This window comes from Indicator indicator, chromosome 21 (assembly GCF_027791375.1).
Source record: "Indicator indicator isolate 239-I01 chromosome 21, UM_Iind_1.1, whole genome shotgun sequence".
NCBI lineage: Eukaryota > Metazoa > Chordata > Aves > Piciformes > Indicatoridae > Indicator > Indicator indicator.
The window spans coordinates 8,778,272-8,793,244 of NC_072030.1; the positions used below are offsets into that span (position 1 = coordinate 8,778,272).

The 14,973-nt window shown below is 39.9% G+C and overlaps 1 protein-coding gene across 1 annotated transcript in view; it reads right to left on the bottom strand.

Moving 5' to 3' along the window:
• The window catches only part of MICAL2 (microtubule associated monooxygenase, calponin and LIM domain containing 2), a 94,868-nt gene that overhangs the window by 71,146 nt on the left and 8,749 nt on the right, over positions 1-14,973 (bottom strand). Inside the window, exons 2-6 of the mRNA XM_054390751.1 lie at positions 6,231-6,438; positions 5,472-5,588; positions 4,293-4,394; positions 2,413-2,568; positions 1,363-1,463 (exon numbers count right to left, since the gene is read on the bottom strand). Coding sequence (XP_054246726.1) covers positions 1,363-1,463; positions 2,413-2,568; positions 4,293-4,394; positions 5,472-5,588; positions 6,231-6,438 — 684 coding nt within the window. The remainder of the gene's footprint in view (positions 1-1,362; positions 1,464-2,412; positions 2,569-4,292; positions 4,395-5,471; positions 5,589-6,230; positions 6,439-14,973) is intronic.

Here is a 14,973-nt window from a genome sequence, read left to right on the forward strand (position 1 = left end):
ACAGATTATGTTACTTCCCAGTTCCTCTGTTATGTGGTATCTTCATAATATTACTTCCCTCCCATCAAAAGATGACATCATCATCACTATAATGCCTTCATGCATGTGTGCACCCCACATCTGAAACCACACGAGAGCAGAATTACCAATGTACCAATGATAGAATGTGTGGTCTCAGCATGAAGGTTTTACTTAGCATCTCAGAAACAACACATTCGAACTTGGATCACAGAAGCTCTTCTGTTCTTCTGCTTTGGGCTGGGGTTTTATTTGCCTTTGTGATGAAGGACTCTACATTTACAGGTCATCCTACTTAAAGCCAGTGATTATTAACACAGCAGTTTCTATTTAGAGCTTAATCATGGATGAGACCCCTAATCGCCAGGATGATAGCACAGACTCACCCTTAGCGCAGTTGCTATAGACAGACTGTTGTTCTTTGGGGTTTTTTTCGACTCAGACCCAAGCAGGTCAAGAAAACAGCTCTGATGGGCTACAGCTGCTGTTTCTCTTCTCCACACTCCCCACAGATCTCCTGTGCCCTACAAACATCAGCCCCTTAAGACCAGGGCCCACCTCCCACTCCCTCTTCACACTGATGAGGCTGCCACCCTTCCCCTCTCTGACCTCAGCAGCTCTGCCCTGGGAGCATCTGTACCCCAAAAGAGCAAGAAATCAAGGCACAGGGCTTAGCAGTCCCATCAGAAAGCCAAGAAGCCTTCTGAGAGCTCCCCACAAGTACTTCCTTTGGGAAATTACATTCAACTGGTTTTGGCACTGTCTTATTTGCGAGAAAAAAAAAAAAAAAAAAGACCTCTCTTGGGTTTCCAGGAAAAGAAATTTAAATGGTGCCAAACCAAAACAAAAAAAGCCCTCAAAGCCCCAAGTACTCTTGGAAGTTTAGGCCATGCATTTACAGTCTCCTTCCATCATGTTTCACCCACTTTAGAGAAATTGCAATTTGGCCAGTGGTTAAGTTTTAACACTTCCTTATTTGCCTGATAAAACTGGCCATAGCTGTGCTCTGTGCTAAGATCTCCTGTAAATGAACAAGGTTTTTATTTTCTGGAGTCATGACCACACCACATTATTTCCAAGGTGAGTCAAGATTCCCTCTCAGCCAATTTCAGAACAGAGAAATTTAGGAAGTATTGCTTTCAGTTCTCTACCGAAACTTTGGTTTTGCCTACAGTTAGCACAAACAAAAAAAGTCAGAGCAAAATCTAAATGATGTGAGCTTCAGTGAAGCGATCTACAAGTCTATAAGCACCCTCTGTAACTCGCCACAGTGTTTATGCAATATTCACACTTATTCTTGTGCCAAGCAAACAAACTGGGGTTTTAGCCAGCATTCTTACATACATTAATAATCACCCCTTTGTCCAGAAGACTCTGCTTTTTTGCTGTCATCACAAAATAATGAGTGCTGTCTTTGTAGTAAACAATATTCTCCAGGTCAATTCCTGAAAAGAGATAATACATTTGTTATGCAGTGCAGTGCACTGTCTGTGTCACTGACTAACATGGAATTGATGCCCACAGATGAATTTCCTTCTTGGAAACACATTCACTTTCCCAGATAGAATGAGGAATTGGTGGACAAGATGCTCTAAAACAAAGTAAAACAAAGGAGGAGATTGGACTTACCTCAACAGGAATTTGTCTCAGCACGATTTGAACTTATTTAGCACCCTCCTAAAGAATAGTCAATTAATAACAGCCTTAATCTTCTGAGGTAAAGAAGGGGAACAAAGGGAACAAAGTGTTTTTAGGTTGCTAGGGCTCTGGCATTGGGTCTAACCTGGAGTTTTGGTTGTTACTGTAGTGATAGTAATTTAAAAAATAAAATCAAGAATGAAATTGCTTGTACTGACAGTGGATTTTTTCAAACAGATGTTCTTCTCAGTTCCTATTTTAAGTATTTATGTCAGATTCCTGTCTGTTGTGGGGGGAATGTCAGCTCACACTGACACATCTACACATCAAAAAGCAAAAATAAACTTCTCCCAAAAGGGAAGAGCCTTTTTCACAGGGTTTAAGCTGTTCAGTATGTGAACATATACAAACAAAACAAGCCGTTTCTTAAAGGAAATCTCTGGGCAGTGAAAATGCTCTTCTAAATTTGATCAGCATAGCATACATGTTTACAGTTAAGAATGTAAACATTAAAACAAGCTACGATGTGGCAATGCCTAAGCTAAAAATGAAAAAAAAAATTAAAAAATTACTCCACTGTACCACAGATGGACAACTACATCTGCAAGATTCTGACATATACAGCATTTTATCAGTTAAAAAAAAAAAAAAACCACAATATACTGAAAGCAATGTTAATAGGAATAAATATGGCAGATAAAGAGCTCCTCTACTACCTCTTTTATCTGGTTATGCAAAAAAAGAGGATACACCCACCTGTTTCCTCTTTTAGGTCCTGGAAGAACTTCTGATTGAAGATGAAAGCAACACCACTAATTTCTTCTACCTTGGCTTCTGCAGTTGTATTTCTGTTTATAAAATTGGCAGTAATAGCTATAGCCAGCTTTCCACGAAACTCCTTCCTCCTGAAACCTGGTAAGCAAAGAAAATAATTTAACACACTGGAAACTTCACATCAGATTTTCAGGGAAGGTCAGCTCAAGGCAGCTCAGACTTGTTCCTACAGTCCTACATTTTATCAAACAATGCAGCGTCGATAGATTCTGTCATTCTTCCAAAATTCCCTTGGATGCAAAAGGTCTTCTCTTCCCACTCCCAGCTGCAAAGCTTGAGCTGTACTTCTTTCAAGATTAAGTCTCAAAAAAAAAAATTCAAATGGTAGCTAAAGAAAACCAGACTGGAAATACAGCAGATCAAATTATCAGATTTAATGAAGGGTAACTTTTTTAATACAATAAATATCAAGTAAGACTTTGGTTATGGAGGCACTAAGTAGCTTATGAAAAAAAATCTGCAAGAGATCAGCAGTCAAAAGCAGCAGAGATCTGAAAAAAATAGAAACCTCTTTAACAGTGTACAGGTGCACAGACTACCAGCTACTGAGGTTTTTCAAAAATACTAGGTGTTGAAAAGCATTCAGTAGTTTAACTGTTAGATATCTAAAGTGAAACTGAGTCTGAAGTTACTTGCTTCCTCTTTTTACAGAAGTCGTCTCCTGCAATCACACATTTAAGTTTTTCCCTCTGCATATTTCCCTTATCTGTAAGTGAATTCTAAAGCAGATGGGATTCCTTAGAGTATTCATGTCCAACTGCAGATGACTTTTCAGAATACACAAAAATTCTACGGAAAAAAAACCAACAAAACTATCGCTGTGCTTCTCGATATGCTCTTGTTACTTCATTGGGATAAATTTAACGTGACAATACCAGCTTCCATACATAAGCAACCTTCAGTGCACCAAATATTCCCTTAGATCCTGGTTCTATGATAATCATTAGCTCCTCAGAGTCTGCAGCTGAGGTAAGAATAAATTCATTTTTATGATATCCGACTATCAAAGTCTTCTACAGGAGACAGCTGGACCATAGTGTGGGGAAATTTCTAATAGAGCACTATAAGGTATTTACACATATTTTCGTTGGTAGATACAAGAACAAACAGACAAAGAGAAGCTAATAAAAAAGAGAAAGAGTGCACTTAGGAAACTGAAGCTAATATGGATATAATTAAAGCTGTAAGGGGAATACATAATTAACATGTTTGTTCATGGGATACAGGTAGTGTCTTGCTAGGAAAGACAGCTCAGGAGATCTGAATTCTCAGCAATGGTTCAAGTTCATGAAGCATTTCCTCTCTCTCCCCTCATTACCTTACAGTTATTTATTATCTTTTGGTATCTGTAGGAACAACTTCTGAGGTTTAATCACCTCTGTAGAAGAGTGATACCTCAGATGCCTTCATTAAATACCTGGCAGTCTCATTTTGGTCATTAATTTAAACTTATAGTGCAAACTTATGGCATAATAGCAAAGATGATGCAATTCCTGACATGTATCTTGTCAGCCTTCTCCAATTATTATAAAATTATTAACCTTGAAGCAAGCCCAGTGGCATCATGCTGCCTTTTGTAGGAAATGCAGATACACAGTACTGAGAATCAGTAATGACATTAATGACTCTATTTCAAGCTACAACTTAACAGCAAAAGCAGAAGATGGCGTCTAAAAAAATTAGTTTCCACAGACTTCAGTGGATTAAAAGGTAGCCTATTGATTTGTGTTCTCCTCTGACTAGGGTATTTTGGAAGGCCCAAAAAAGACCATTAATAAGGCTAAAAGCACGCATTCGCCTACCTTCTAAAGTGTTCCTGCGGCCATCTGCACCAATAATAACATCAAATTCATACTCTGACAAAGGGTGATCCATGGGGAGAAATTCAGCCCTCCAACCAATCTCTGAAAACAAAGAATAATTTTATTAATTCTTCAGTAATACAATGGAAAAGCGCTTTCAGACCCTGAAGGGCATTCAGAGAAATGGTCCATCTCATGCAGAGGGAGCTGAATTCTGCCTCAGTTGGATGCAGGGAAGTTCTGCTGCTGTCAAAGAACTAGTTCAGGTTGTACTAGCAAGGTGTTCAGCTCATAAATTGACAATAAAAAAAAGGAAGCCTTCATTTGTATCACCTGATGCACTAAACTTGCTGTGACCCATGTCACAGCAATATGCTTAAGTGTTTCATTCTCACAGAAATGGGTTTATCAGGACACTATATGGACAGTAAGCACAAGAAAGGACTGCCTGTTAAAAAACAACAGCATTCCATCAGCAGCACTTTTAATTGTCTTCTAAACAAAAAATTAAATGGAAGGACACTCACAAAGCTAAATTTCATCTTTGCATTAGGACAAAGCACATTATGTGAAAATGTTTGCACTGTCCATGTTTAAAAATTAAATATATTTTAACTACTTAAAACAATTTATTCTACTGTTACTATATGACTATTTAAAGAGCATACTTCAATTACAGTAAAATTTTAAAGTATTGTATTACTACTGCACCTTAAACACTAATCTTAAAAAAAAAAAAACAAACAACTAAATAAAGAAGTGAAATCTTTCTGTATTTTATAATTTTAAAAGATGCCAGTGGGAGTTACAGCAAATGTGGATGCAAAATGAGGCCCAAAGAGCTTAATCCCTCCTCAATATTTATATTATCACTACAAAAAATAATAAATTGTTTTAGCAAGGAGATACCAGAAAGCCACACCAGACTCCCTACAAAGCCTCAAACACATGCCAGAAGGCATAGTGCAAAACCTCAACTTCTCAGACTGGGTTGTATTTCAAGAATTATCAGTACTGTGTCACAATGATATTTTTCATATATATAGCTACATACAGCAAACCTAGCTGAATAAGAAGGGGAAAAGCCCTCCCATTTCTTTAAATAGAATTCAACTAACTTGAATTATTTCACATAAAAAGAAGCTACTGTGAACAGAACTACATCCTGATAAATGATACTTTGGTTTTCTTGATCTTCAGGAGGCTCCAGGAGTTTCACGAATTCTAGGTTCACATGGATTTCAACTCCTAGTATAAGTGCAACTTTGAAGAGGATAAGCTGAAGTTGTCGAATACCTGTTGGCAGCAAGTAACAAAGATGTATTTAATATGCAAGTAATTGCAGCTGCTACCAGCATGCCCCCCGACTGATATTTATTGTTAACACAAGCACACAGCGTTATTTTCCATACTGACAATATTTGACAAATGCAAGCTGTAGCAACTATCACAGGATGTTCTTCTCATTTCCCTCTTGCAGCTCAATCTCACAGAAACTCCTTTCAGTGAGTTTCTAAGAGCTTTCTTCCTTGATGATATTTAAAGGCTCTGCTACTTATTAATGTAAACCATTTTAGGATATAAGATTTTGCTGTGTATTTCCACGTAAAATGTCTCATTCTTCCGTATTTTCTCATTAGATTAAGGGTTGTGTCTACCTTTAACATACTAGAATGAGCATCAGTATTTTTTTTACTTCTTAATAAAAGCCTACTGCTTAACAAATCCAGACTAACAAAAAAGCTGCTCCAGAGACCATCATTTGTTCAATTGCCATGTTGCTTAAAAGAGACTGTTATTTCCCCTCTGTGTGTGCACGCACGCACTCACACATGTTTAAGGAAGGTGAACTTTTGGTCAACTCAAGAAAGTCTCCATTAATCTTCTGATCTCAGCACACCTCTTATCTGAACAAAATCCACACCCTCAGATACTTACTGATGTGATCAATAGATCCTCCGCAGAATTTCCCATAAAATTTCTTTGCTCCTAGTCCCCGGAGGTCATGGATTGTAAATGGCCAGAGATGTAACACATTGTTTCTTGAAAAAGTGTCCCGCTTCTCCACCACCACGACTTTGGCCCCCAGGAAGGCAAGTTCTATGGCAGTCCGCAAGCCACACGGGCCACCTCCAATAATTAAACACTAGCAGAGAAAAGAAGGAGTTTTATGCAGGATTTTGTACTGACTTCCATACAGTTTCTAACTTACTCTCGAGGCATGACTTGATACCCATCCAGACTGATGCTAACAGCATATTCAAATCATCTACTCAAATTAATGAACATGAAAATTTTGTTTGCATATGGTGTTCAGTCAGTCCATACAAGAGGATAAACTGCTTCATGCAAACAGAAAAGCATCTGATAAAAAGATGTAACAAAAGAAACAGCAAAGAGTCAGACACGTGAGCATCTGCTTGTACATTTCTAACAGCGTTATGAAAGCACTTGAACAGGATTACAGCTACAAAAATGGGAGGGAGAAGGACTAAATGGTCTTGGTGTAGGCTTTTTTTGTTTTTGAAAAGGAAATTGCTGTGCATTTGTTACACTTGTCAGACAAATCTATGATAAGCCAGTAGTCTTATAGTATTAGTTCCTCTATTTCAAGCAAGGGCATATCCTAACAGCCTATTGCTGTTCACCTGGTAGTTCATCTAGTGCTGCAAAGCAGGGCATGTCAAGGTAGCAGATGACTTATGCTCCACCAGAGCTGGGGAACTCAGCTTGCCCTAATCCATTCCACTCAGCAGTCAGCATTCTCACCTTCATGACAATCACATTTTAGGAGCTTAAATCTAGGTTTGCACATCCAGAAGAACTGTTTTAGAAATGAGTACAGGGAATTCTTGCCCAAATTTTAGCTGGCAGCTATAAATTTTCATAGATTAGCAACCAGTGGATTTCCAGAAACCAAACTAATTAAAACCCAACAATATCAAATGCTTTACATTTTCCTGACTGATTACTAAAAGCTCAGCAAAAGCAGTCTTAGAGCTGGACAGTGTCATTGTTCCACCCCTCCCCACCCCAATCCACACAGACTCCACAAAACCTGTGCCATCAGCTCAAGCGCCAGGCTGGACCAGGGAGGACAGGGCGGGCCTGAGCGGAAGGCAGAGGTCTGGCTACACAGCCGAGCTGTGCAGCGCTGCAAACCCAAACCCATTATCTCATACACCAGACATGCTCCTGTGCACCCTGCACACATAGCCAGACAGTGATTACAGTTTCAAAGCAAGCACTGCCGGTATCTGGAGGCTCTCTGGATACAGATCTGGTTCCTATTACATTTCAATTTCATAAAATAGAGTCATTTATTTATTTTGGTTTGTTCGTCATTTGTTTTCAAATTTAACAACTTAAGCAAAAATTATCTGGTGCTGACTTTTGTCCAACCAATCAAAGTGCAATTTTTTTTTAATTGAATAAATACTTTTTAAAAATCTCACTGAAAGAAGGGCTCTTGTGAGGTGCTTTTGCTTTAGACAAACTAGAAATATTAAACAAGCTGAAGTTAGGTTGTTGCATTAGCAGCTTGGCTTTCTTTCTCCTAAGAGAACATACTTAATTCACAACTGCACAAGAACACCCCTCACTGCATGTTAAATATTAAGAAAACATCAACAGATGTAATTACATAAAGGAAGAAAATGGAGTGCAGATGTTATCCCGACTGAAGAGGATCACTAGTGGAGTCTGGGTCAGCTCTTTTCTGCATATGCTTGTTGTGACTAACATGGGACCTCTGAGCTCTGACAAGTAGGTGACTGCCTTCACAGCCCCATAGCCTTCCAGTAGCGTATAGCAAGGAGACAAACATTTTACAAATAAGGGCTATACATGGTTTGATAAGGTGGGGATTGGTTTTCTGCATTATATACAAATAAATGCAACTTTAAAAAAAACAACCACCACAGAACAGTCTTTGGAGATTTAGTCATAGTGGATCCTGCCAAGTAATAAAACCCACACAGAAAAACCTGTTAGTTCCTCTTGGTGCTCTTCACCACAGTATGTTACAGTTTTAAGGAGGATTCTGCCCTCTCACCTCCTCCTATCACCACTGACAAAATATCTTCTTAATTGCTTAAAGCCACTGTGAAAAATGGCTGTATATTTGCTATCATCCATGGTTACCTTCCGTAAACATATTTATCTATGTCTTAGAACTATTTATTCTTCAATTTATTAAGGACACTTCCCAGTGGTATAGAGCTTACTCTTAGAACTTTGTCATCTTTTTAAAAACTTCTGGGACCCAAACCATCACAAAACCCTTGCAAAGATAATTCCTCCTGTGTTTACATTCCCACCTTTATTAAATATGGAAAGGGACTGTATCACTGTTCTGTCCCTGCTCTCCACCCCCAGCTCTCTGCTTGCATAGACACAGTAGAAACGTTCTTGTAGTCAGCCTAGAACGTATCTTGAATGGCTTCCTACTTTCACTTCCTGCTCTTGCAATTTAACAGACTGTGATGACTGACATCACATAAGGAAGTCCTGAATAAGCAATTCTGAAATGTAACAAACAGGGTTGGACAAATGGTGACAGTTTCTTGATGCCTACATCACAATTTACAGTTCAACTGGCTTTTGGTGGTGCCAGATCTCTCAAAAAGGGTAAAGGGCAACTTGACCTTCCACAACATCTTCTGCAAATTAGCCTGTTACAGTTGCTGAAAAGGACTGACAAGGAGATTTTGCATATCTTTTGTTCATGCTGGAAACAAAGGGAGAAAGACTTGTATAGATTACAGGGCAAAAAACACAATCACAAACTACTGAAGAATCAGTATCAAGAATCAGTACCATGTCATATCCTGTTTTACCACAGAGAGTACACCAGTGCAAGACAGCAATAATGAAAGCCATTAAAAATCTCAGAGCATAAAGGGCTGATCTGCCTGCAAACAAATGTAAATACTTCCTGCCAAATGAGAAGCTTCAGTAAACATAAAACACTCCAAGAACAGCACCTGCATTGCAAGACAGGAGCAGGCGAAAGTACAGAAAGAACAAATCAGGAAGAAGAAAACAACACAGTTATGCATTCCTGTGGCAGTTTAAACAATTGATTTGTAATTTCCTCCTTTATCCTTCATCATGAAAATAATTTATCTTTTCACATATTTCATCCAAAGATCTTACAAATGCTTAAAACATTGAGCACGCATCTCCTAGAAGAGGCTGTACACACTGTGAGAATGAAACTGTGACATAACCACTAATTCCTACAAGCACTCATCACCACAACTACCAACCTGATCTCCTTCTATGATCAGGTGACCAGCCTGGTGGACGTAGGAAAGGCTGTGGATGTAGTCTACCTGGACTTCAGCAAGGCCTTTGACACTGTCCCCCACAGCAAACTCCTGGCCAAGCTGTCAGCCTGTGCCTTGGACAGCAGCACTCTGTGCTGGGTTAGGAACTGGCTGGAGGGCCGAGCCCAGAGAGTGGTGGTGGTGAATGGTGCCACATCCAGCTGGCAGCCTGTCACTAGTGGTGTCCCCCAGGGATCAGTGCTGGGCCCCATCCTGTTCAATATCTTTATTGATGATCTGGATGAGGGGATTGAGTCCATCATCAGTAAATTTGCAGATGACACCAAGTTGGGAGCAGGTGTTGATCTGTTAGAAGGTAGAAGGGCTCTGCAGAGGGACCTTGACAGGCTGGACAGATGGGCAGAGTCCAACAAATCCAAGTGCCAGGTGCTGCACTTTGGCCACAACAACCCCATGCAGAGCTACAGGCTGGGGTCAGAGTGGCTGGAGAGCAGCCAGACAGAAAGGGACCTGGGGGTACTGGTTGACAGCCGCCTGAACATGAGCCAGCAGTGTGCCCAGGTAGCCAAGAGAGCCAATGGCATCCTGGCCTGCATCAGGCATAGTGTGGCCAGCAGGAGCAGGGAGGTCATTGTACCCCTGTACACAGCACTGGTTAGGCCACACCTTGAGTACTGTGTCCAGTTCTGGGCCCCTCAGTTTAGGAAAGATGTTGAATTGCTGGAGCATGTCCAGAGAAGGGCAACGAGGCTGGTGAGAGGCCTTGAGCACAAGCCCTATGAGGAGAGGCTGAGGGAGCTGGGACTGTTTAGCCTGGAGAAGAGAAGGCTCAGGGGAGACCTCATTGCTGTCTACAACTACCTGAAGGGAGGCTGTAGCCAGGAGGGGGTTGGTCTCTTCTCCCAGGCAACCAGCACCAGAACAAGAGGACACAGTCTCAAGCTGCGCCAGGGGAGGTTTAGGCTGGAGGTGAGGAGAAAGTTCTTCACAGAGAGAGTGGTTGGCCATTGGAATGTGCTGCCCAGGGAGGTGGTGGAGCCACCATCCCTGGAGGTGTTCAAGAGGGGATTGGACGTGGCACTTGGTGACATGGTTTAGATAGGCATGAGGTTTAGGGTGACAGGTTGGACTCGATCTTTGAGGTCTCTTCCAGCCTTCTTGATTCTATGATCCTATGACTACTTTTAATGTCAATTTTATGTAAGCTAATGTCATCTGCTCTTCTTGAAAACAGTCTGCATGTGAATGATACTAATTACTGACTGTGATAAATAAGACCATGAAAGTTTTACATGCTGGTCTGAGCACAAGTTACCTCTCTAAAATCAAAATGACTTTTGTGTCAGGCACGGGTTTTTGATATCATCTGTACATAATGTACAAATGTAGTATATAATGTATATGACTTACAAAATAGGGAGGAAAAGGAGAGAGGGATTTGAAGTAGGGGCCTCTTGCAACTCCTCCCATCTTCAACTACTAAAATAAGCAGCCTGGGAATCCAGACCCCTATATCCCATTCTGGAAAAACCATATGCAGTTTAACAGCTGAGAATCTGCAGAACACCTTTACTGGTTTTCATACAGAAACAACTGAGGTTTGGAGAGAAAAGGAGTGCTAGTACTTTTTGCTGTCTCTATGTCTAATAAGCAAACAATAAAAATACTCAACCAATCAAAAAAATCCCAAACAACAAAACGAATACCACCGGAAAGAAAAATAGCAAAAAATCACCAACAACAAAATAACACTCCACAATGCCCCAGTCACAGAAATCTCATCCATTTTAGCAAGTTACATGTAGAATCTACTCCCTAACCTTGAAAAATGTAAAAAAAAAAAAAAATACACAAATCCCATGTTAGCTCAGTCCAATACACAGAAACTTTCCTGCTCTAAATCCCTCAGTCCTCTCCTGCCCAAGCTACAAAATCATTAAATTAGTCCTAGAAAATAAGCATGTTCAATTATGATTCACTATTCATGTATTCTTGGGGTAAGGAAAGAAGCTACAATCACCCCAGGAATTCAAGATTTTCTTCATGTCTCCCATTCAGTTGATTTGGAGGCGAAAAAGAGATCAACTTTAGACTCCATCTCTAGAGCAACTGGATATATAAAGTCACCCTTTGTTGTTCTAAGGCACACCAAGTTAGAAACACCATTTCTATTCTTCAGTTTAAATGCACACATACTAATTGAAACCACCTGCCTGACTTCCTTAACTTCCTTTAGATAATATGTAATACTTACCCAATACTTACTCATCACTTAGAACTCAAAGCCTATAGGACTAGATCTTGGTGCTAGAAACAATCCCCAAGGAGCAGCTTTCCACACACACCTTGAAGTGCTGTCTGGTCCTACAGGTGCCCCCAACAGCTGTGGGCCTCCCCATGCAGTGATGGGAGGCTCTGCCTGCACCCAGAGAGCTGCAGGATGCAGAGCGACAGAACACTTTGCTTTTCCATGGCAAACCCTCTTCCTTCGTTTGCTCTAGGCCTTGGATGTGTTCATTTTCATAGTCACCAGATCTTTCTGGGACTTCACATCAGCTCTGGCCTTCCTGCAACATCCAAAGTGACAGGGATACACCAAGGATTAACTTGACTGACTCCACAAGATTACATGCCACATGGATTTGGGCAAGTGTTTATCCATGATAGAGCTAAATGTGATGTAACCAAGACAGGCACAAAATGTAATGAAACAACACATTTTCTAGATCAGCAGTTTCCCTGGAAAGGCTCCAAAGAGGAACAGCTGCATAAGCAGCTAAGGCAGACAACTACCAGAAGCTGCAGCAGGAAGCTCTCTCCACTGCAACACTTTTCACTTCATTCCCTTTACTAGACATAAAAATGCTTCTGGCAAAAATAGGACTGCTCAGTAGGAAATTCTTGACTTACTGACTTAAGTTCATCTCCCACTTGTAGTCTCAGATTTTATCACATAAATTCATTGACAGCCTCTGGATATAACAGTGCACTCACACATAGACTCAATCTTCTGAAAACAAATATACTTTTCATGTTTGAAACATTATACTTGAGTCACTGAAAAATAAAGTTCTATATGCCACTAAATGGCAGGCAGTGTTAAAAGTGTCAAGATTAAGTTTAACTTAAAAAAAGAAAATAAAAGAAAAAGGTGAAGCTTACAGCATGCCTGACATATCTTTTCAATCTAAGATGTGAAGTCTAATCTTGCTGCAGCCCTGGTCTACCAAAGCACTTCAACATATGGTTGCCCCTCTAAACTCAACAACCCTACTGAGGTTCTCACTGCTTCTTTAGACAATGACCCTGCTACAAAATGTTTGTCATCTCCTTTCAACAAACCAACCCAGCCACTGGCACCAGTGGAGGATGTCTCACTGTAAAATAGCTCATTTTCCAGAGACACTAAAGCCATGCACTTACAGTGCTCTCCTGACAGTAACATGCCCTGCATAGCATGAGATGCTTGTACTTGTTGCCTGTTGCCTGACTTGAAAGCTGCCATTCCTATACAACTGGTTTTACTAACAGACACCAGAACACAACCCTATCAAGAATGGTGACGATAGCTGTAACTAAATATGACAGTGATTTGGGAAGCATCCATTTGATTACATACATACATAGAAAAGGTACAGTGCCCACCTAAAATAAGCTCTTTCCCCATTTCTAGAAAAAGGCCAGATGATGAAGCTTATACCCTAAATTTGTGGTTAACTCATCTATGCTACATGCAAATATTAAAATTTTTAACAATTAATTCTTCCAAAGGAAGGAGGAGAAAGTATAGGAATTAAACTCATCCTACAAAAATTAAGTAATCTTTAAAATCGTATTTTCCTCTATTATACTATGTTTTATGAGCTCATTATAAAATCAATAAGGTTAAAAATACTTAATTGGGCAAAAATAATATTCATTTAAATGTATTTTAATGAGGAGTCATAACTCTCCAAAGCATTATGTGAACACTACTGAAATGCACTACATACAGTTCTAAAATCTGCCTTAAAATATTATGAAGACTATCTGGATCTCACTGAACAAACATTTTTGGAGAGCAAACACCACGTAAAGACCACTGCTGAGGAAGTTCAAAGCCAGCTGGGAACATTGAGGCTCATGCATCCCTAACTGTCATCAACCACAGGAAAAAAATCCTGTCGCAGTGCAAGAAGCACAACATGACAAGTTCATTTCTGCTTTCCACCCCACCGGTATTTGACCCTTTGTATTCCCAACTGTGCTTCTCAGAAATATGCAGTTTTGTCATCATCTGTCAAAAGCACTCAAATCTGCAAGTGGCTACAATGGAGAAATTGCCATTTTTCTTCCTAAAACACTGTAACATGTATTTCAGCTACCTTATCTAGGCTGATTTTGGACAGAGCTCTTTCCCCAGCACTGTGGCCCTGCAGTTGCTGCACCCACAGCTGGACACAGCATGATTCAGGGATCACAGGATCTGTCTTTATTTCCCTCCTGTTTTACAGGGTCAAAGTGACAGAAATGAAACATTAGTACATTTATTGCATTCATCTGGCTTCTCTCTACTGGCATATTTTTCTCTTTTTTGGAAGATAAGCTTCTGCATGGAAAAAAATACTTGCCTTCATTTTTCCTGGATGAATTTGAATGCACTTGCCATCTATCCTTACTGTCTTAGATATATGAACTAATATTAGATTTGCATATAAAAACCTTTCCATAGATTGAAATTAAAACAATGGTATGAAAGACATCTTAAACTTAAAGTCTGCTATGCAACACATTAAAGAAAGGCTGCATGCATTCAGTGTACTAGAAGGTCAATAGTTCCTTCATTGATACATCAACGCTGTCAGGACTTTGTTATCTGGAGCTTTTCTGAAGAACTCTCTCAGGTGGCATTGGTCATATTTTAAATACTTGACTTGATCTCAGGGGTTTTATAACAATTTACAAAAATAAGGATTACTTTTAAATCACAGTTGGTACATATAAAACAGAAAAGCATCTCCAGAAACTTTCAGTTTGCCTGCGACCGTTAGAGTTACCTAAAGAAAACCTGCACACCAAGGGTTTTTTTTTGCCAGTTGCTTCAACAATCAAAACAAAACAAACCTCACAGAAAGAATGTTGCCTGACTATCCTAGTCATAATACAGTTGACAGCATTTAAGTACTTCCCCCCTCCCCACCCTCGTGTGTAGACTTATGTCTGTCATAGAGAGATAATACTCTAAGGCTATCCTTGGCAAAAATCTCTAACCAAACCCATGAAACAAAACAATTCATCCAGAAACAGAAAACTGGAGAACAGGGAAACACAGGCAGTAAGAACTTCATCTTCCAAAACAGCAGAGATTAAGCCTTGCTCCTTAGGAGCCTTGAGAGTTGTGACACTCGTGA